At 38.6% G+C, this 24,144-nt stretch overlaps 1 protein-coding gene across 2 annotated transcripts; it reads right to left on the reverse strand.

The window, feature by feature from the left end:
* Positions 1 to 2,154: 2,154 nt before the first annotated feature.
* Positions 2,155 to 14,804, reverse strand: LOC149845841 (uncharacterized). Of its 2 annotated transcripts, XM_089997750.1 has the most exons (6): positions 13,981 to 14,804; positions 13,783 to 13,899; positions 8,767 to 8,852; positions 3,880 to 5,967; positions 3,075 to 3,270; positions 2,155 to 2,983 (listed from the first exon to the last, which is right to left on the reverse strand). In XM_089997750.1, the coding sequence occupies exons 2-6, from the start codon at positions 13,862 to 13,864 to the stop codon at positions 2,328 to 2,330; spliced, it is 3,108 nt and encodes a 1,035-aa protein (XP_089853876.1). In that variant the 5' UTR covers positions 13,865 to 13,899; positions 13,981 to 14,804; the 3' UTR covers positions 2,155 to 2,327. The 2 variants fall into 2 exon arrangements, with proteins under 2 accessions (XP_089853876.1, XP_089853877.1); XM_089997751.1 differs by lacking the exons at positions 8,767 to 8,852; positions 13,981 to 14,804 and having other exon boundaries at positions 13,783 to 13,896.
* Between the last annotated feature and the right edge of the window lie 9,340 nt (positions 14,805 to 24,144).

Consider the following 24,144-nt stretch of genomic DNA (forward strand, 5'->3'; position numbering starts at 1 on the left):
ATATTTTTTTTCATTTTTACATTGAAAAATTACAGGTCTTAACGAGTCAGACCCGGGTCTAGTATAAAATTTCACAAACTATACTCAGGTCCATATATTAATCTGACATTCGAGTCTGGATCCGGGTCTTAATCAGATCTTCTTATTTGTCACCATATGCAAACCCTATAGGGTTTGGTCCGGGTTGGGTCCGGATAAACCAGACCCGTTGACACCCCTAGGTTCAATCTCTGCTCGTTCCTGTAAGCTAGTGCGGAAATGAGTCGAGTTCGAGCTGTCTGGTTTTTGCAAATTAGTCCCTGCCCTATGACTGATTTGCAAAATGGTCCCTACCTTACGCTGTTTTACAAATCCGTCCCTCTTTTACTTCACCCTTGCAAAGTGGTGCTTAGGGTTAATAGTCGTCTCCCCACCCTCTACCTGTAGCCGTTATATGCCCATAAAGTTACCATTCTGACCTCATTGAAGGATGTTTTTTGCAAAGCATTAGTGAGGGTCAGCTTTGCAAATATTACCCACACCTCAGACTTTAAGAAATGATGATTTTGTAAACAGACCAAGAACATGAGAATATGGGGATGCCTGCGTCAATATGCAATAACTAATCGCATGAAACCCTAAATCAAGAGAAAAAAAAAGTGTATCAAACGCTAAAAAATCACAAAAATTATGAGACAGTAACCAAAAAAAAGAGGCAGAAAAGGTGGGAGTCCGCTGACAGGGAAAAAAGGGATATTTTGGTCATTTGCTTGATGGGCTAGCTGTGGTTAACGTGTAACCATGGTTAAATTAACTGCCATTTAACAGAAGGGACACTTTGCAATAACTACAAAAAGGAGAAGGGTGAATTTGCAAAATGATATGAGGTAAGGACCATTTTGTAAATGAATCATAAGGCAGGGACTAATTTGCAAAAAAAAACCCAAAAAAATACATCCAGATCTATCATGATCCCTTCCGCGTGTGATCTATCCACACTCGTAGCCCCTAAGAGACAAAGGTGACAAAACCACAACCAATCGACTAGAACAAAATCTGGCTCCAAATGCCTCATTTTTGCTTGCTTGCAGGGCTGTCAACAGGTCCTGTTTGTATCAATTACCTGACCCCAACCCGAATTCTCAGGTATGGGGCATGGAAAGTACCAACCCAAAAGATATTTGGGTTGACCCGAGCAATATATAGGTCGGGTCCCAGCAATATAAATATATATATATATATATATATATATATATATATATTAACAAAAATAAATGCCTGAAATTATGCAGGTCTGGGTTCAGGATTCTATTTTCGTCACCCGACATGAACCGAACCCGAACCGTTGTTGTTAGTTAACCCTAGTTGCTTATAACCAAAATACTCGTATCCAACACATTTTTCACGTAGAAATGAACCTAGCAAGCGTATGTGCAAAAGGGTAGTCACAACTCGGCATCCTAAAGCAAAAGCAAAAACATTACGGGCCAGTTTGGGATCGGTAGCTGGGATGGGCGTTTATGGAGTTTATGCATTTGAGGAAGTGGCTGCTGCTTTGCTACCACTTCAAGAAGGTGGTAGCTGTCAAATCCATCTTTTGGAGTAAATACAAAGGAGAAAAGGTCTTCACTTTCCATCCCAAATGCATAAACGGCATTGCTAACGCTCAGATTTCAAACAGGACCACCATAGGCGTTTGACAAAGATTTTGCCTCGAGAACACCAAATGCATAAACGCCCATCCCACCGAGATTCCTAGGAATTGAATAGAGTAAATGCTGAAGGGCGTCTCACATAGCCAAACCTTTTTTCGAAAAGTGTAAATTACAGTGGCCGAGAATAATGCTGAGCTTTTCAATGAGAAAGCTGGATAGTTAGGTTAAACTAATGTCATAGGGACATGTTATTTTGGTTGTATCCCCAGTTACCTTTTACAACACCCGATTGGCTACGTATTCTCAACCCATATGGGTAAATATTAAAATATCAAAAAGTAATTTTTTACTAGTTAGACAAATCCGTGTTCTTGTATCTTATTTTTCAAAAAAAAAAAAAACTTTCATGCCAAACCCATCATGTGTATCTTATTTTTCAAAAAATTTTGAACTCGCAAGTCAAAACCATCATGTGTTATCGGACCCACATATCTTTTTGGCATAGAGTCACACTCACAAGTCACAACCAAGCAGTCTCAGGTTCGAATTCCAAGGGTTGTTCCCCAGCATATCTACAAAGAATTAAAAACAAAATAATGCTAATCGTTTATTTATTCATAGGACTTCCATCATTTACATAGATTTGATGCGATTGGGGATTCATCATTTCTTACATTTGATGCGATTGTGATCTCACTGTGTATCACGAACTATTTCTACCATTAGATCGTCAATTAGATAGCGTTCTATTTCCGTACCGATCAGATCAACATACTCTCCCAACTCCAGCCATTGCCCATCCCTAGCCAAATCTCTCCTTACCATCGTCTCCATTAGCTCACCTCCGTTCTCTGTCTCACCACTCTGGATTAGCTCCCACAGCTCCTCCACCAACTGCTGCCCCCCCGGCCGCCTAGGAATCTCGCTTGTAACCCGCACCTTCACCCACGGATGCATCTCCATAGATGGCCTCAGCATTGCCACGAGGCCTGCATTTATACGATCGAACAAAAGCCGTCTTTCTGATCGCTGGACCCTCATCTCCCTTGAATATCCAGAACACTTCTTCCCATACTCGCGGTATTTCTTATCAAGTTGTTCAAAGAAGCATGGGTTTAACGGGCATTCAGATGAATACCACACACCTTGATCGCCATAAAAGCCTGAAGTCATGAGCACGTCACACAAGAATGAGGATTCCATGCTCTCTCCTTGCGTACATTCTGCTTGATCCAAGTTGTCGTAACATCGATCTGTACAGTCCTCATCAACTGACGATTCGGAGTCTGAATCTTCTGCATGTCTCTGTGAAGATTCCATCCCGAGCAAACGCAGTTGCTTGCGTAGCCCTGGCAGAGAGAAAGGAAAGTACAACTTAGACAAGAATGGGTGGCAATAATTTTCAAGCACGGAGCCACATCCACAAATTGCTTTACTCACCATCAAGGCCGGCACTAATTTTTTCAAAGCATTCTGAGCTAGAGAACTCTTCTTCAAAAGGGGGTTCCAGAATAGAAACAGGACTGGGTTGTTCTGCAACCTCTTTGTGCAGTGAGTCATGTTCGACATCATCAAGCCCAGTTTGCGGCAGGAAGGAAAGCAGTGATGTTGATAGAGAGCGTGCCGACGATGAAACCTACAACCACAAAATTTTAAACTGAAATTAGAACCCACAGATCAGAAGGCCCTTGCCACTTCAGCTTCAATGAAGATATGATAACAATCATCAAATGGAGAACAAAAAGCAAAATAACACATCAGAACAACTTGAAAATGCAACCAACTCTATGTACGTCAGATATAAATCATATCAAGGTTGATCCAGACCTAGCCCCGACTGTGATGATCGATCAACTGGATCCGTCACAACCAGGCTAATTATGTATAACTAGATTTGGATGAAGATGCAACTCGCATATTCAGCTCATACATGCTTAAACCAGGTACAGATCGGATGCATTATCTGCGGATCAGTTCAATCTTTATTTCTCATCAAATGAAAAATCGACGCCTAATATGGTTCTGGGTCAGGTTGGGCATGACACCAAGGCAATTGTAGTGCCATTGACACCAAACAGCTCAGCCCATTGCACACAACTGATGGAAATAAGAGCACAGTCAGTTCAGATGACATGAACCTAACGAGTGTCAACAGTCCTGTCTTAATATCAAAAACATAGAACCAAACAAGCATCTACTAACATAAGATAATAACTAGTTATGCAGAGTGTTAAACATCACAAACCTTAGGTATGCTACTATCAGGATCAGGAGAAACAGGACAAGCATAAGAATCCTTCTCCAAATTTGTTACTAGAATTGACGCCTCCAAATCTTGAGAGGGAAGGTTATTATGGCGGTCAGAAGCTAACTCGGAATAACATTCAGTAACTGACACGGTATCCTGGAGCTGTTTTGCATCAGCTGGAAAATCAGTAAAAAACAGAGAGCATTTGTCAGACCGAACACTTTCGTCATCAGAACTCCTCATACCACTCAAACTTGATCGATGCCGCATGGTGGAGCAATCAATGCCTGCGCTCAAATGGTCATTATCTGGCTTCACCAGCCGGCATGAATGGGATTTATAACCATCAGATCTCCGATTTCTGGTGAAAAGTTTCTCTTTCAGAGTAGAGTGCCTTTCTGAGAATGACCGCTGAGGCCCTGGGGCGATCACTTCTCGTGCTATCAGATCATTGACAATGTCATCCACAGAACCAAATCTGCGAACTGCCTTTGGAAGTCCCAACCCTTCAGTTGAAACCGAATGTGACCTTGGCCTTAGCAGGTCTGTGGCATAGCCTGCCTGTCTAGAATCCCTGCTACTTGAGCCTGCACTTGAATCCCAACTTGTGCATAAATCTTTTCCAGCCAAACTATCATTAGAACCACCCTGGCCAATCATGTCTCCTAAAGTAGGTAAAGATCTTTCCTTTTCAGGGCTCATCTCATGCATGCCAAGCATTTCGCCCAATGTACTAGAACTCCTTCCAAGATACCCTACTTCACTGCTGTGTGATATTTTCCACCTTTCAGAGAGCCGCTCTTTTGCTTCCTTGCTCACAGATGACTCTGTTGGATAAGATGGCAAGGAGTACTTGTTATTTTCTTCATGTAACAGTCGACAAGGAGCAAAAACTCCAGAATCATCAAGGTTGTAAGATTCCTCATCTCTAATGAAGGCAGTGGATTGCATAGACGGCATGTTGAGGGAGCTTCTGCCAACACTTTGTCTTAATTTCCTAGCGACTTCCCTAGCTATTTCCCTTGAACCCTTCGGTCTTAGTCTGACAGATCTTCTTGAATTGTTTTTGGATAATTTTTGCCAGTCAATAACTTCCTCAAGCATATCTTGGCTGGTAGATCTTCGAACTCTGTGCATTCTGTGGTTGGTTGAAGTATGTTGTGATGGCAACACTCTAGTCTCAGGTACTGACCTAGGCTTCAAAACAACTATCCTTGTGGGCATGAGATCATTATCACTTTTCTGGCTCTGTGACTGGCATGGCTTATGTGAAGGATAAACAGAAATTCTTCCAGAGGAAAAAGGAGCAACATTATGGTTCAGCGGACATCCATCAGAACCTTTCTGCAAACGTATTCGTCCTTCAGACTTTCTCTTTGACTTCCAATAAATGTCACCACCACAATAATTGTCAGAAAATTCAACTTTCACTCTAGTCTTTGATGATCTTAAAACTGTAATATGACTAGATGTGGAAGGGGATGAGACAGGCTGCAAATCATAGAGATGCTTTGTCAATAATGAGTCAGGATCTGGGACGACCCTCAGGAATAGATCTTTATTTGAATGCAGATCATCCAGCGCATCATGGAATTCTTTAGGACGCCGAAGCTTCCCATCAGCTGAGAGACGTTTTGCATCCATAAATTTTTGCCTTACAAATGCCATATCAGATTCTGAAAGTTTTGAGCTTACCACGCTACTCTGATGTCCTGAGTAACTTCGTTTATGGATCCTTGACATCTCCTTGATTTCAAACACATCTTTAAACTCTTGGTGCTCCATGACATGCCTATGGGATGGATGTATCTCAGGCAATGTGTTATTTCTAGGATACTTCTTGTAACCATGGAGCAATGATTCAGATTGGTTTTGTTGCTTCTCAAATGCGGTTTTCTGAAATAAATTTTCTGTAACTTTCCTCTTCTCTTTTAAGGTTGCTTGTGGCACAGGAAGTGCATCAAGACCCATCAATCTCGCAATGATACTCGGAGAGCGATGCCTAGATTCTCTTTCTTTGGACATCTCTTCAGCAATAAACATCTTCATAGGCTTCATAGAGGCTTTCTTCAGACCATTTCCAAGCTGAACGTCATGCAATTAAAAAATTCATCAGATACCCGATTTGTAAATGGAAAGTAAATGAGTGATACACTAAGCAATGTCTTAAAAGCAAATAAATGAGAAGGTGCGTCAATGATCTTGGTTAAAAGAGACTCTGAAGAAATAACAATAAACCCAAGCAGTTCAACAGTCATTGTAAATTCCAACATGCACTAAATGACACCACAATCTAAAAGTCAGCATCTTTTTCGCTAACTTGCAATATAAGAATAGCATAACCTTTATACAACAACAACAACAACTACGCCTTCATCCCAAAACAATTGGGGTCAGCGATATGAACCAAAAAAGAAATTCATTTTGGGTCTTCCACATGAATCCTTTTCCTCCAATCATTTCTATCCAATGCCATGCCCTCGGTGAGGTTCAAAGCATTCATATCCTTTCCTATCATCTCCATCCAAGTCTTCCTAGGCCTACCCCGACCTCTTTTAACTAATATATTTTCCCATTTCTCCAACCTTCTAACTGGAGCATCATTAGGCCTTCGCCGAATATGTCCAAACCACCGCAAACGATTCTCTCGCATCTTATTTTCAATGGGTGCAACACCTACCTTCTTACGTATCTCCTCGTTCCGAATCTTATCTTTTATTGTATTTCCACACATCCATCTAAGCATCCGCATCTCAGCTACACTCATTTTTTGAATATGATGTCTCTTGGCAGCCCAACATTCCGCACCATATAGTAAAGCGGGTCTAATAGTCGTCCTATAAAACTTTTCCTTCAACCGCAATGGCATTCTACGATCGCACAGCACTCCAGTTGCACTTTTTCATTTCATCCACCCAACCTTTATCCTATGATTTACATCTCCATCAATTTCTCTATACTTTTGAATGATGGATCCCAAATATTTCAAATAATCATTCACCGGTATTTTTTGCTTACCAAGCTTCACTACACTCCCATCACTACTTCGTTGCTTACTAAACCGACATTCCATATATTCAGTCATACTCTTGCTCAACTTAAAACCTCTAGCTTTCAATGTCTGTCTCCATAATTCTAACTTAGCATTAACCCCAGCTCTAGACTCATCAATCAAAACAATATCATCAGTAAACAACATACACCACGGTACATTTTCTTGAATTGATCTCGTAAGCTCATCCATCACTATCGCAAATAGGAAAGGGCTTAAAGCAGATCCTTGATGTAACCCAACCGTTATCGGAAAATTGGTTGTCACCCCTCTACAAGTGCGGACATTGGTTACTACTCCTTCATACATATCTTTAATTATACTAATGTACTTGAGAGAAACACCTTTTTTCATCATTGTCCACCAGAGAACGTCCCTAGGTACTCTATCGTATGCCTTCTCTAAATCAATAAAAACCATATGCAAATCTTTGTTCCTCTCTCTATATATTTCAATAAGTTGTCTAAGAAGATGTATAGCTTCCATAGTTGATCTTTCAGGCATAAAACCAAATTGATTCTCTGATATCATGACAACCTTCCTCAACCTAGACTCAATCACCCTCTCCCAAAGTTTCATAGTATGACTCATGAGTTTTATACCACGATAGTTTGTGCAATCTTGTATATCACCCTTATTCTTATATAAAGGCACCAAAGTACTCTTCCTCCACTCATTAGGCATCTTATTTGTTCGCCAAATCAAGTTAAAAAGATTTGTCAACCATTCTAAACCTTTCTCTCCCAAGCATTTTCAAGCCTCGATAGGTATACCATCTGGACCAACTGCCCTTCTTGATTTCATTTTCTTCAAAGCCTCTGCAATTTCTTTCTTTTGAATCTTGCGCATGAAGTCACGATTTATCTCATGAAAAGGAATGGAGAAGTCTCCAAGATCTTGAGCATGACTATCATTAAATAGCTTATCAAAATAATCTTTCCATCTCTCCTTAATCTCCTCATCTTTGACTAAAACCCTTATAAGTTTCTAAAAAAAATGGGAGAGAAGGAAATCAAAGACTGGAAACCACAGTTCACTTCTGAAATCAAGAAATAAACTGCAGTACTCCAACTCATTTATACTGTTTTTTTTAATGGTGTTCCTAAATTAGGTCAGATAGACACTATCCTACAGTTAGAGGAAGTTCTTATTTCAAAAGGTCAATGAGTAGATCAATCTAGTCCAAGTCTCCATGAAAACCTATTTTGTGTATCCAGGGTTTGTGTTAATATGGATGAAATCAGGTCAGATAGGGGTTTTCCAGGTCCAGCTTTTGCATCCATGAATCACACTGCAACAAGGTCAAGTTATGTCTAAGGGGCTAATTTAGAATTGCATGAGTTCCTTAATTTTAGCAGGCATATACAAACACAATGCAAGCCAACACACCCTTAGTTCTTGTTGAGTTTACAATTTACCAAAAGAAGAATACTAAGGCTCTGTTTGGGAGCTGGAGACAAGAAGAGTTTATGGAATTGGAAAAGAGAAAATCCTTAATTCCTGGAATTGGAAAAAACTACCTCTTAGGTGTGGACAGTTACCAATCCCGCTTTTTGGTGAAAAATATGAATATGCAAGCACTCAACTACCTTCTCAATTCCTCAAGTTCGTCCTGAATTCATTTCTCTCAAACAATCACTGTCAAAGAAATGTCACGAACTCCAAACCAAATCCTCAATTCCTACCACAACTACCAAGCATCAAAACAGAGCCTAAAATCAATAATTAAGCAAAACCCATAGAATGAAAACTGTGGCTGACATGATTTTTTATCCCTAAATATTCTTGACCCCGTAATTCTCTGAAAAGTTTAACTGTTATTCTGTGATTACCAGCTTCCTTGGATGATCACCATCGCGAAAGGTAGGATTCATCACCTTCAATGTCAAATTTGTCTGGTTTTGAGCAAGTTCCTTACCTAGAAACAAATTATACAGTCAATGCCATGCTAGCAAGATTCCAGATTACAAAAAAGTAAAAAATAAGAATAAAAATATTAGATAAGTTATTGGAAAACAATGTTGTTGAAAGCGCGCCTCAAGGCACAAAAAGAGCTCCTTGCCTCAAAGTGAGGGGCTTTTTGCCTTGAGGTGCAAGGCTAAGGCACAACCTGAGTGACCTCATGGCAAGCCAATAAACCTTCAGTATTTTTACAAAACTGAAATAATGTTGTTCTTTTATAAAATGTGCAAGTATGCATGTGATTATGTATGTATATGTAATTGACTGTATGTGTTGGTTTTTGTAAAGACTGTGTATATCAAATTGTGAATGTTAGTTTCATGGTTTGTGTTATTATTTAAAAATAATGTTTTGATAGGTGAATGTACATGTAATTGACTGTGTATGTAGGTTTGTAGTCTGTAGAAGTACATATAAGGATTGTGTACGTACATGTAATCCGTTGTATATGTGTAGGTTTGTAATTTTGCATATAAAGATTGGTAATGTGAATTTGTGACTTTTAGTTTGTGTCGCTAGATCATGTGAATTAAAATAAGTTTTCTCCCTCATATAAATAAAGCATTTCTTTTATTTATTTGTATTTTTAGATTTTTTTATGTTTTAAAATATATATTTTTGAAGCTTACGCTTTATGCCTTGAGGCTTATGCCTCCATATTTGGTGGAGCGTTTCGCTACACCTCAACGATTTTCACAACAATACAAAATTGTTGGAATGGTTATTGAGTTTATCAAACTGATGCAAAAATAACAATACCAGTTACGGCACATAGCCATGAAAATGCAATGCGATATGAATATCTTTTCACACAAGATGAAAAGACAAATCATGACCATGGAGAAACAATGCATCACTCTATACATGCAAAGCTATATCCCAGGGATTTGCCCAAGAGGGTGCCACACCCGCATCGACGCGATGCGACTCGGGTGCAGTCAAAATGACCTGGACTCGGTAAACTTTGACCGAATCCATTTTGGATTCCAAAAAACTATGAAAGGGGGCCTGGGCGGGGGATTAGGGAAAATCTCCCTCCCCACGATCCCGACGCCTCCCCCTTCTTCTACAGGGTTGGGTTCGGCTCTGTGGTATGATATGATAATTGTGGTGTTAGTTTTTATTGATGAAGAATAACAATTGTAGATTGTTAATTTGATTTATTGGAATTGATGATATGATAATTGCTTTTTATTTCATTAGTTTTACGATTAACTGTTAAAAATTATATATATATATATATATATATACCCTCCTGCACCCCCGCACCCAAGTTTTTTAAAGTGTCGCATCACCGCACCCACACCCACACCTATGTGACATAGATGCAAAGTAGATTGGTCTTTCCCTTGCAAGCCAAGGGCAGAAAAAATAACTCATGAAAAGGCCTTTCTTATATATTCAGACCAGTGTTGTAAAAAGCGTTGAGGCATAGCGAGGCGCTCCACCAAAATCTGAGGCGAGGCCTAAAGCGTAAGCCTCAAAATTTTTTTTTGAAAACTTAAAAAAAAACTATAAAAAATATCTAAAATTACAAATAAATAAAAAATGCTTTATTGATAAAGCAACAACCAACAAGAAATAAAAAAATCTCAAATAAATACTGAAAAATATGAGATTAACATGTAAAAGTAACATTAATGCAACAATTCTATTTTCTACTGTGACCTGCAATACACAGATTTGAAATTCAAGCTAATTCTGTTTTCTACTATGTGACATGCAAAATACAAGCAGTGGTCTTTGAGTAAAGAGCCATCAATACAATGGCTTGAAGATGAGTAACATTAAAGCCACAATTAAAATTATAAGAAAATAAGGTGTCAAGCATACTTAGCAAGATAAGAAAACAACAAAAATAATTTAGAAACAACAATATAGTAAAAATCAACCACTAATGTTGTTCTTTACCAGTTTTAAGAATAAACATTATGACCAACAGCAAGGCCAAACTAGCAACTCAGACATTCACAAATAATCATTATGTTATACCGAGTTTTTAACATAATCAGTAGCTGCCAATACAAACATGCATGCATGCACACACACATAGACACACATACACATACATATAAATGTATATACAATGCATGTTGTACAACATAAATTCTATCTATTTCATGTTGTATACCAGCCCAAAATTTAACGCTAAAAGAGAGTAGAACTCAATCGAACTTCAGACTGTTATTTCACACAGAAAAATAACAAAAAAGAAAAATATATACAAATTTCTTTTATATCTAAATGACAGAAAAATAACAAAAAAGAAATTTTGTAAATGAAGAGGGGAAGGAGCATTACCTAAATGAAGAAGCTTGTGTGGCCGAGAGAGAGACTGTGTGTGAGAGACGAGAGAGAGACTGCATGTGAGAGACGAGAGAGAGAGAGAGAGAGAGAGAGAGACTGTGTGTGAGAGACGAGAGAGACTTTGTGAGAAAAATATGAGAGATAGAGAGAGAGACTGCGTGAAAACAGATATAGGTTAAACCCTAATTTTTTGTCAAATGAGGGCTTTGACCCCTCATTTGACCAAAATTTCAAGGCGTGCACGCCTCATCTTGAGGCGCGCCTCACCTCGAGGCGTGCGCCTCAAGGCCTATGAGGCGCACGCCTCGGGGCTTTTACGCCTTATCCTTGCACCTCAAGGCATAAAGCCCCTCGCCTTGAGGCGAGGCACGCTTTTTGCGCCTTGAGGCACGTTTTTAATAACACTGATTCAGACAAATCCTTGTGGAGGAAGCAGAAAAAAGTCTCAACATCGAGGCATTAAAATTGTACAAGAGGATAAAGGAAAAGTTGATACAGACAAAGAATGACTCATGGTTACTATATATTCATTAATACAGAAAGAACTAAGCATAACTCTGTTCTATGAAAAGGCAATGCAGTCAAATCATTGCTAATGTAGTCAACCCTAGTACCAAAAGACGAATTGATTGTACAACTTGCATGCAGTAATACTGTAATACTAGTAGTAGTAATAGCAGCAGCAGCAACCGTAATTTTTCTTAAAACAATGAGGGGAGATTAGTTATCATTTAGGGCATGTTTGTTTTGATCACAGGTTAGTGTAGCTGTAAAAGTTTTGTCTCTGTGAAAGTGATTTAAGTGATTCACATTCTGAAGCATTTACTTTCTCATGTTAGCTTTTAGGTTGTGAATTTGACTTGTGTGAAAATCTATCACGTAAGAATGTGGCATGTCATGTCATATCATTACTTTAACACATTCACAGCTAAGCATTAATGCTTGTGAAATTTTTATACACCATCAGACTTGTGTAAAACTTTAACAAGTTTTGAGGCTTCAACATTCACATGTGAGAATTGCATTCACGGGTTGCATTTTTGCATGTTTGCAATGCTCCTGTCAAAGTTCTAAAATGTGATTCAGAATCACAAGAAACCTGTGAAAGTTACAAAATCACAAGTGTTGCAAACATGGCCTCAATCAACGTTTGGTAAAGCCTACAAGACAAAGATCTATGTTGGCTATCACATTCATATGCTTGGGGCCCTTGTAAAAGAGCTAAAATGCCTATCTGAGCATACATGTCTGTCAAATAATTGTGAATTAATTTAGAAGCACAGTTCTCTAACACCAAGAAAACTCAGCACTTTAGGGCACGTTTGCTTTTTGTCCACAGGTGAGATGAACAATCATAGCTGAGAATCCAAAAGCTGTGATTGTTGGTCACAAGTTCAGACCTGTGAGTAACTTTGACTGGATTCATGAGAGAAGCAATGTCAAGAATCACAATCACAATGTGCACTTTCTCGTGTTTCACTAGATTTAACAAAGAGCTATGACTGTGATTTGGAATCACAAGAAGCTGAGAAAATCCAAAAATCACAGAGCTTGGCAGCCATATTTACTTATGATTGCCATCATCAGAACTCTTCACTCCTGATATTCTTCCATATAATTTGTTTTTGGTTAACCATGTTAAACATTTTTTTTTACAAATTAAACTATAAGAAGACACGTTCAAATTGACAAAAAAGAGAAGGGCTGAGAATGAAAAGTAAACATGCAGTAAGATAGCTGAACCAGCTAGAACCCTTGGGTTAGACTACGTACCATCAGAGACATTGGAATAACAGAGGAGCACAAAGTAAAACAAATGGATGCTTACAAAATCTACACTAAGCAGATTATGGATGAAAATTTCAAACAAAAAGGAAAAAGTGCAGTGATTATGAAGTAGAAGGCTAGATAGAACCATCACAAACTTTTAAAAGAGAAATCTGCATGATTATGAATGGGATTTAACAAGACATGAACGAGCATGTAAGGAAGTCGACGACTAGCACAATCCAAACATCAAAAAACATCAAACACAGAATTTGGTTAGGCCAACAAACAAAATATCCAATAAAATTTACTGTCAAGCTGCACAAAAAATTTACTTGTTTTCTTCTTAATTGGCCAGAAAAAAAAATAAGTCATAAAAATAACAAACATTTTATACTAACTGATTACATGAATGCATCGGTCACTTACAAGCTTCTATAGAGTAAAATTGGAGAAACAATTTTTCGCTAAACATAATCTCCTAGGTTATTGGCGATCATCCTGAGTAAAACTAAATAAATAATGTCTTACTAAAAGCAGTCTCTTTGTTTATCAAAGATCATACCGAGTATCACAAATTCAACCAAGAAAACACAGAAAAAATGTTCATAACACAACATTTCCCAGTAAAAACTTCAAATAATTGCTCTTTGGATATTTTCCACACAGAAAAATGAAAATTTAGAAAAAGAAAGAAAAAGAAAAAAAGGCAAACCGCAGGTGAGACATAAAAAAAAACTCGAAAATCACAACATAGAACAAGATCTACAAAGGCCGGAAAAAAAACAGGGAAAGGAAAAACGTGCAGAGACCAGAATCGTCGAAATGACCCTGACCGCTCGAATGCATGCTTCTGGAAGCCTCCAAAACCTCCTCTTTCCCTCGCCTGTTCATTCTCTTCTTCTGATAAATCTCCGTCGTTATCAATCCTGAAAGATGAAGCAAATAAATGAAGAAAGACGATGAGAATCAACCCAGAGAGAGAGAGAGAGAGTTTGAAGATCACTTACCGCGTCCTGCTGAGGAACTGTGCAATCGCCAGAAGCCGACAGCGAGGCCAACGCCGAAAGGGAAGAGAAGAAGCACTAGCGGCAGCGGCAGTAGTAGCAGAACAAGCAGAAGAACAAAAAAAACGAAGAAAAATGATTCAAAATCATCAAGAAGACAAGGAGATTCCCTCCCGTCGCTCACTCGCGGCAGCTCCCAAAAGAACTTCCAGCCGAATTCGCAGACACCGAAGCCGAAGCCGAAGCCGAAGCCGAAGCCGAAGGGAAGACAAGAAGAAGAAGAAGAAGCAGGGGCAGCAGTAGCAGGATAATCAGAAGCAAAAGTACGGAAAACTAAGAAAGCCGAGTCGGAATGATCAAGAAGCCAACGGTCAACGACCCCGTCGTTCGCGATCCAAATTTCCCGGCGACTCTTCGGAAGCGGAGCCTCGACAGCTGGATAAAGTGAAGAAGACGGAAGAAGCGGGAAAAAAAAGGAGAGAAGCACCGCAGACGACTCAGAATCGCCTAGAAGCCAACCAGGAGAGCATCGTCCATCGCTTCCTCACTTCCGACCGTCTAGAGAGAGATGTGAAGAAGGATCGGACAGGGGAGGGAGGAGGCTCGCCGGATAAAAAAAAAAAAAGCGCGGAGATTTATAAAAGGGAGAATTTGAAAAAAAAGAAAGGAAGCAGAAAAGAAGAGGGGAGATTCTTTTAAAAGGGGAGAGGAGGAAGAAACGGCGAAAATGGGAAGGAGTTAAAAAGAAGAAGAGAAGATGAGGCCTTTTCCCTTTCTTTATATGTTTGTCTCCCGTTGGGTTTTTTGGGCGGCATTAATGTGGCTCACGTGAGAGAGTGTGGGGGTTTGGGTAACGTGAGACTCTCTCTTTTGAACTTTCAAAAAACTGCTCCGGAAGTGACACCACCGCTATGAGCTCTTCCAGGCCGGTTGTTTTCGTGAGGTCGTCCTTCCGACTGTGTGCTCGGTGAACCCAACACTTGGCATCCATGTCGGACGATGAATGGACAGATCGTACGCCTAAGTGGCACACAAGATAATGACAAAACGTCTGAATCCAGAAAATAACGCCCTTCCTTTTTTATCGTCAGAAAATCAAAACTTGTATTTTCTCTCAGGCTTCCATCGGCGAAAAATAATTAAAAAAATTAAACGCAGCAAAATTTAAGTTTTTGCTGATAAAGATATTTTCAATTTTTATCAGACTAGTTTAACTAAGGGCACGTTTGGAAGAGAGAAAGATGCAGAAACGTTATGCAAAATTGAAAATCCCTGGGGATTTTCTACCCTTTCAAAAGAGACTTTTTAATGCAGAGATTTTTTCTAAAATATATTTAAAAAAAATACACTTTTTATAGAAAACATTCAAGATGGTGGAGGAATGTTTCCTAACTTACCACCCACCGTTAGGGATGGCAGTGGACCGGGGTGTGGGGTGGGGGCAAGGTCTCCACCCCCACCCCCATCTCAAAATCCGAATCTTCATCCCCACCTGGGGATGGATTTTAACCTCCACCCCCCGCCTCCATCCCCGGTCCAAACTGGGGTGGGGTGGGGTATTGCGGCCCCCGTTTCCCCTCTGTTTATAGTCATCCCTTGAAGGATTGAAGATGGGGCGGGGCGGGGCACAGTGGCGGAGCCAGAAGTTTTTTGTTGGGTGGGCAGACTTCGCGTGGTGATCATCGACCTCTGTCGGTGGCGCAGTGGCACGAAGCTTCCATGGTGGTAAGGATCATACATCGAGATCGAAAGCCTGTTTCCGTAGTTGAGACACTTCCTTCTCGGTGGTGATCCAGCAGCAAGTCAAAGGTCTTCCAACTGAGGTGCCTCCTCAGCACTCTCTCGGAGGGGACGGTCCTCGCCACAGCATTGAGGCAGAGCAACTCTGAGGGAGGCGTGATCTCCACTCCTGCACGACCCTGCTCTGATCTTCTTGAAAGAATGCAACCTCCAAATCGTGGGGAATGAAGAAGAAGACCCGAGTCATATCATATTTCGACTTGGTTTCTAATTCTGGGGTGGGCGATTGCCCACCCATGCCCACCCCTGGCTCCGCCACTGGCGGAGCAAGGCAGGGATTGTGACGGAGACGGGGGTAGGGCGGGGAAAAGCGTAAGTCCATCCCCGCACGGGGATAGATTTTAACCTTCATCCCCGTTTCATGCCCTTCATCCCCAATTCAAACGGGGAGAGGTGGAGCGGGGCTCCGTTGTCCCCCGGTCCACTGCCATCCCTACCCACCATCTTACCATCACCTTCACCTTCTCTCTCATTTTTTTTACATTTTTCCTACTTTATTTTTCTCATGCTACGAAACAATCTAAAAACTTTCTTTTCAAAAACTTGTCGTATCAAAACCTCTCATTGTCCAAACTTTGTTTTCTATGAGAGTTTTGCTCTCTTCCAAATGTAAAGAACTCACATTTTTTTTTTCAAGAAGCATTGATATTTGTTACAATGGTGTCAAACTCCAATCTCACTTCTTGTTTCTTTGCTATAGATTCTTAAAATAACATAAAAATGTATATTCCAATGCAGTGTTGTGAAAAACAGGCACTCTACCAAAAACTGAGGCTGGGCGTAAAAGGTAAGCCTTAAATTTTTTAAAAAAAAAAATTAAAATAACTATAAAAAGATATCTAAAAATATAAATAAATAAAAAATACTTTATCGTTGAAGTAACAACCAATAAAAAATAGAAAATCTCAAATAAGTACTAAAAAATATGAGATTAACATAGAAAAGTAAGATAACTAGAAAACTAATTATATAACTGAAAAATATAATGTCTATGAAACAACAATCAATAAACAAATCTCAAATATAAGATTAATATATAAAAGTAACTAAGAAACTGATTATATAATTGAAAAACTAATTATAACTCAAAAATATAATGTCCTGTGAAGAAGTAACTAAGAAACGGGAACTTCTTCTTCTTCTTTACCACCACCCTCCTCTTTCTCATTCTTTTACATTTTCCCACTTTGTTTTTTTCATGCTATAGAAACAGGCAAATTTTTTTTTTTTTTTAATTTCTCATATCAAAAACTCTCATTGGCAAAACTTTTTTTTATTACGAGAGTTTTGCTCTCTTCCAAACCTAAAGAACTCTCATTTTTTTTTTAAAGAAGCCCTGATATTTGTCACAATGGTGTCAAACTCCTGCCTCCGTTGTCTCTCTCCACTGGAAGACTCAAAGGCTGCAAATGGATCACGTCTGGTCCTACCTGCCCCAAATCTCACTTCTTGTTACTTTGCTACAGATTCTTAAAATATCGTGATCATCAGATGATATTTTTGCAAACCTAATATAATGCCAAAAAAATGTGATATTTTTCAACTTTTATATATTCTAAAAATATCATGTTTTTGTTCAGATATTAGTATGAAAAGCAAATTTTATGGCATTTTAATTTTTATATGTGCCAATTTTTTTGAGATTATTTTTGCAAACAAAAAAAATAGATTTGTCAAAAATATCACAACATTTTCCTTGGCTTGGTTTTCTCTTTTATGTTTTTAAGAACGAGATTTGTGACATTGCCGAGACTAATTTCTAACATCAATCACGCCCACAAGGCCTCGGCTCATCTGGCAGGCGCAACTTATGAATGTCACCAAGTTGATGAGACACCACAAGTTCGAAACCCACAGGTTTAGTCCCCTTGCCTTAAGTAAGATTGAAGCTGGGTGTACTCCCTAGTGGGAAGGGGGCCCTCAAGGGTGTTACCAACACTGGAGGTCAGCCAATGTGTGGTTGGTGATGGGTTTTTTCTTGAATTATTAAAAAAATAATTCCTAGACCAATCACAGTAAAAATATGAACCCTTGCAAGGTCCCCATAAAGCTATATCCAATTGAAAGTCTGAATTGGGTCCACTTTCATCATGCAGTGGTGTTGATCATGGTGCTAGAACCACCGTTTTACTGAAATAAAAAAAGTTTCACTTGGACCACCATTTTAGCCAAGTATCCGGGAACCAGGTTACTTAATGGGGCCGCCCACTGCCAGGTAAACTAGACCACTATTTAACATAGTAACATTTTCTTTTCCATTTAATGAGGGTGGCCTTGAGCATAGTGACAAACGTTTTTTTTCGGCAAAATCTTGTTTTTCAAAAACTCGTGAGAAATTGAAATTTTTTCATAAATCTTGTGATTTTTTGGCAATAAAAAAATAATTTTAAAATATAAAAAAAATATAAGAAAATATTAATAACAATTATTTAAAATAAAAATACATGGTTTTTTCATGATAAATAGTCATTTAAAACTTAAATATTACATTTAAATAATGGCATTTATATTTTTTCATAAATCTCACGATATTTTGAAAATCTCATGAGAAATTGCCGTTTTAAACTTTCAAACAATTTCTCGCGATATTACCGTGAGATTTTCATAAATCTCGCTATATTTGTCACTATGGCCTTGAGGTAAACATTTTTGAATTGTGCGAGCTTCTTTTTCTAGTACTGAAAACCATAATCCATTATATTATATAAAATTTTTAAAAACATCCTTCTTATGCAAGATTGCAATGTTTGCTACTGTGCTGATGTACATACCATCTGTCTGACCATCTTGTTAGGTTATTTCACATTTAACAAGGGCAAAAGTTGCAAGACCAATGTTAACATTGAATCACCAACTGGACGGGTTTCGCTTGTGTGGTACGAGCAGTGAGTACATGTCACCATGTATTGACATGATGCATGTTCGAACCCCAATGGTATGGTTGTATAACTGGTAGGGGTTCTGATGCAGAGCATCCTGAAGATCCGAGCTTTGAAGATGAATTGGATCCAAATCCAATTTTCAAGATCCAATCCAGGATGCGATTCAGAGCAGATTCAATCGTGCAGGACTATCAGGGCCTAATTGGATCTCTGTCAACCCAGACCCATTTTGATTATCGTGCTACAATATCTGAGATATTTTGCATCTTTCTCAGAGATTTTATTGTTATTATTCGATTTCATTTTGACATGTAAGATATCGCGTTAAATATGTTTTATTTGTAATTTTTTTTAGGAGTCGGATTCTACGGATTCGGATAGTTCTGGTGCCCTGTAGGATTCTTTTGTGACACTAGAGAGTGTATGAGGAATGCAGGTAGTTTTTATTTTTTTCGTATTTGCATTTTCTAATGCATTTTGTATATGATCCAGTTGGCTACATATTTTGGATCTGGATCAAGATCCATTTTCAAAGGGGGTCCTAGTTGGTGTCATTTTGGAGTGGACCATTTTGGATCTCATTCAAAATCTAGCCTTGTCTAGTCTAAGTCAAATATGGTTGTTAGTCTCTTAATAGCCTTAGCCAAAAATAGTCTAGTCAAAATCCTTTTTTTAGAGCATGGCTTGGGAAGGTCATTTGCCTCTTTAATGTGGTTCTTTCCCATGCTCCAGAGCCTTTATGAGTGGAGGTCGACCAAGGGAGAGGAGGAGGCTTCTTTATTTTTGAGATTTGTTGTGTGGCTGGTTGGAGAGAGAGAGGAAGAAAATTAATTTTTGTGTGGCTGGTTGAAGGAAAACTCATTTGGTGAAGGTAGAACCGAATCTCATCTTTTGAGTGTGAAAGGTGATCTTTTGAGAAGATCGACCTTGGTGTGGTTGTGCAAGTCTTGGTTCGTGGTTGTTGAACTTTAAGAGGGTGTTCAACCCGCTGTTCGTGGATTTACAATTGTCGTTGCTGCTTCCCAGCGAATTTTTGTCAGTACTATCTTCATCCGAATATTATTCACTGGTTTATGTGTTTTCATTTTTTTGTTATTTTGATCATATGTGGTTTGTGTTTCTCGTTGAAGATTGCTTAAAAGTTGTAATAGGTTATGTTTTGTTTTTCTAGTGAATGAATAGAAGTCTTTTATGTTATGGAATGATACTATTGTTCACAAATATCCAATTTTATTGGTTGTTATATAACTCAGATTTTTTTGTCAAAACTCAGATTCCTGAATCCCGAGTTGTCAGAAACATCTTCAAAGAAACAATCATATCGAGCTTGATACTACTGGGTTTCTAGTGTTCTTTAGATTCCTAGAAAGATAAGACATTTTCCTACAACTTTGTAGTTGAGGCCATTTCGTGAATCGGCCGTTTGAGTCCCTGAAAAGTGTTGTCAAAGTCTCAGACTAACAGGACTCCACTATCACTAGTTTGGTTCAGAACACTCCTAGTGGTGTTCGGTATTTTTTTTGTTATCTAGAGATTCTCTGCATGAAAATTCATTTTGTTTGATTCTGTGGAAATCTACAACCTAGATCTAAAATTTTCATGTTTTGAGTTTTAATTGAATATTAGTTTAAGTGCCTCAAAAATATTAATTTCTCTGTTGTTGTCGAATATTTGAAGCTTAATTCCATTGGTAATATCTCATATCATTTTCCAAATTCAAAAAATTGTAGCGCCTCATTGAAAACTCAAAAAAAAAATCAAATTTTAGTTCGTTGGAAAGGTCCAGATCTGACCTTCAATTTCTCAGTTGGGAGTTTTTACAAACTTGACTGTTTGCAGGGACAAAAACCCTTTCGAACAGACTGTCCATAGAATCTGGAAGTCTGTCATAGCCTTGTTCATCCGTCTCAGTCCCAAGTCCGTGGAACAGACATCGCTGATCCAAATCCAGTGTTTTTGGATTCGTTAGAAATATGTGTGAGTCACGCACAACTTTTATTTGGATCACACCTATCGAAATCAAGTGCACGGGTCCCGAAATTCTATTTTCCCAGAGTCCTATTCAGACTCATTGTCGTATAAGCTTCCATGTGTGATGAGATCCATTTGGATCTTGGATCATCGATTAGTGTTCATCGAGTCCATATCGTGTAATCGCATCATTTTGGTATCAAAGCGAGGGTTGCCGGATTTCTCAATCTGACACAATTTCCGGTGTTGTGGGAGGTCAATTTTTTTTTTAGGATCCATGCACCATACATGGGCGAACAGGCTATAGGAGTCATAGCGAGTATAACCCTGAAAATGAAATTTGTGACCTTAGGTATGAAATTCAAACTCTGCGGCATAAAATCGAAGATCTAAGTCGTAGGATAGAAGATTTTACCAGAGAACGGGAGAGAGCCTTTGAGCATAGCCAGCAGTTCACGAGGAACATGTAAGACATATTATTATGGCTCTCATAAAGAATTTGAGTTAGAACATGATAAGAAATCACAGAATCTGCAAAGTCAACTTCGCACTATGCAAATGCGAATTGCAGAGATAAAATTGAAGCTTTGTGAACTGAAATTAGAAGAAAAGCTTCGTCACAAATCGGATCTGCTTCGATCCTCGAGGGCATATGGGTGGTCTGACTCCGTTCGTGGGTCTGACCCGCATCAGTACTCGTATGTGGGTAGAAAGATGGATTCACCTAGGAGATTCAGTCGGAAGTCTGGTGCTCCAAATCTGAAGGTCCATTATGTGATTTTTTCACAAAGAGAATCGAGGCAGAGTCCTCATTCGCTCGTCTCATCCTTTAGTCCCCGACCCAACCCCACCTCATTTAAATCCAATAATTCTAGGGTTAGGTTTGAGAAAATCTTGTATGTGAGTTGCGAGGATGAGGAAAGTTCTATTTCTTCTGACTTAGGATCTCAACAATTCAAAAAAGTTATAATGGAAAATGAGGATTGGGATAGCAAAAAAGAGTCCCAGTGCGAAGAAATTAATCGCACTCTTTTTATTTTCATAAAGGATCCTCTCGATGAGTCATTTCGTGAAATGGTTGGTGGACCAATTTTTGATGAGGAAATTGAGAAGGAACCCTCACCTGAATTTGAGGATGTTCCTATGAGTGTGTTCATTACTGATCCAGTCTTTGAAAAGATGTATGAAGAGATGCCTCACATCTCGGCATTTTGGGAAATAACACATCTAGAAGACTCGTCCTATGTCAGTCTTGATGATCCAATCTTCGAGAAATTTTATGAGACCATAGAAAGTATGACTTTGCCTCAAGATGCGTTTGACATGTTTGTCAACATTGATCCGTCAAGTCTCATTAGTACAACCATTTTTTAGGATGATTTCTAAATTAACAAGACTAATCAAAGTATTAGAAATTCTAATGAAATGCATGTCAATAAACACTTGGATATTGAAAATTCTCTTAGTGAACCATTAGAAAATTTTGAGCCTCATGTAAACCCTAAATGTGATTCTGGTAAAGCTGAAATGACAATCGCGCATACCCTAAATTTATTTTGAAAATATCAGGATTTAGTCGATAATTTTGATTTTGTATCCTTCGTAAATCCTCCTAGTAAGTTTGAATTATTGATATATTGTCTTGCTTGTGACTTGCCTTATAATTATCAAAATTTTAGTGAAATTTTTGAAATATTGAAAAACATGATAAATAAGCAAATTTTATCTTTGATTGACCCAAAATTTGTTACTATCTCCAAAGTATTGATGCAAGGTAAGCTTATTAAATATAATGTCTTAGATGCTTTTGAGATTCAATTCCATTGTTCTGCTTTGAATTTATCTGAATTGCATTTTATAGAGCATATTGCATTACAATGCATCAAATATTATTGTCATTCTTATATAGAATTTCCTGCCTTGTTTAGTTCTTTTTATTTGCCTTGAACAGATTATGCACGGATTACATTTTGAGTGTGTGCAGGGATTAAAGAGTGGCATTTGAGCAGAAACAGGCTTCGAGGATGAAGCCTTTCGACCTAGGAGGGAATGATGCAGAGCAACCCTAAGATCCAAACTTTGAAGACAAATTGGATCCAAATCTAATTCTCAAGATCCAATCCAGGATGCGATCCAGGGCAGATCCAATCGTGCAGGACTATCAGGGTCCAATTGGATATCTGTCAACCAGACCCATTTTGATTATCATACTACAATATCTGAGATATTTTGCATCTTTCTTAGAGATTGTATTTTTATTATTCGATTCCATTTTGGTATTTGAGGAATCACGTTAAATATATTTTTAATTATATTTTTTTTTAGGAGCCAAATTCTATGGATCCGGATAGTTCTGCACGAATTCTATGTGCGTGAGTTACACGCTAGAAAGGTCGAATGCGATGTGCTTTGAGATAAGAATTGTAAATGCATATGATGATGCAATGATTGGAATATTTACACATATAACTTGAATCCTTTGTAAATTTATTGAACTACGTAGGAATTACACATGTTGATGTTTAGTTGATTCATATTATGTAATATGCATGTTCTCATGTGTTGTTTACGCATGCTTTGAGGTCCTATTTGAGGAATGCAATGTTCCTTGTGGCAATGATACAAGGCGTAGTATTATATGCTTCTGTATGATGTGATTGAAATGCCACGTGATAAGAAATGTTGAAAGCATGAGATAAATATTCATGGTTCATGGAACCTTATTGGAAGAATGTGTGATCTTATGATTTGTTTTACCATGTGAAGTGATACGATGCATATTGTTGTTATACATGCTTGTGCCCATATTAGTGGCTACTGACCCGAAAAGCGGTCAATTGTTCGGAGCAATCAATTGTATTGATGCATGTATCATTGTGTATGGTATCTGTTGAGGACCTGATCTCCAGAGGATTATCTGCGAGGGTATGTATGATCACGATCTGGTAACCGACTAGAGTGGTAGATTCTCTGTAAGGATGTACATTGTCCACGAGCGGGTAGCCGCAAAAACGGCCAACTCTTGTCAAGACCAGGTATACCATCTAAGGCGATAATTCCTTGTGAGATTGTACATTTTTCAGACCAGGTGATCCGGCGTTGATCTTGTTAATTATAGTAGTGGCTATCGACCATGAGAGCGGTCATTTGTGTTGATGTGTGTATCACAATAATTTTCATTGAATATGGCATTTGTTGAGGATCGGGTTTCCAAAGAATGCTCTGTGAGGGTATATATAATCAAGATCTGGTAAATCTGCTATAGTGGTAGATTTTGTGAGGATGTACACTGTCCAAGAGCGGGTAGCTGCAAAGACGGTGAACTCCTGTGATGAAGTGTATTGTCCAAGATCAGGTATACCATCTAGAGCGGTAATTCCTTGTGAAGTCGTACATTTCCCAGACCAAGCGATCCGACGTGAAACTTGTGATTTTGATTACCATAAAAAGTTATGGTGAGCTGTGATGATCTTCTGAGATTGATTGAAATAACCAGTTATGAATCTATAGATTT

This window comes from Nuphar pumila, chromosome 2 (genome assembly GCF_984573655.1).
Source record: "Nuphar pumila chromosome 2, dmNupPumi1.hap1.1, whole genome shotgun sequence".
NCBI classification, from domain to species: domain Eukaryota; kingdom Viridiplantae; phylum Streptophyta; class Magnoliopsida; order Nymphaeales; family Nymphaeaceae; genus Nuphar; species Nuphar pumila.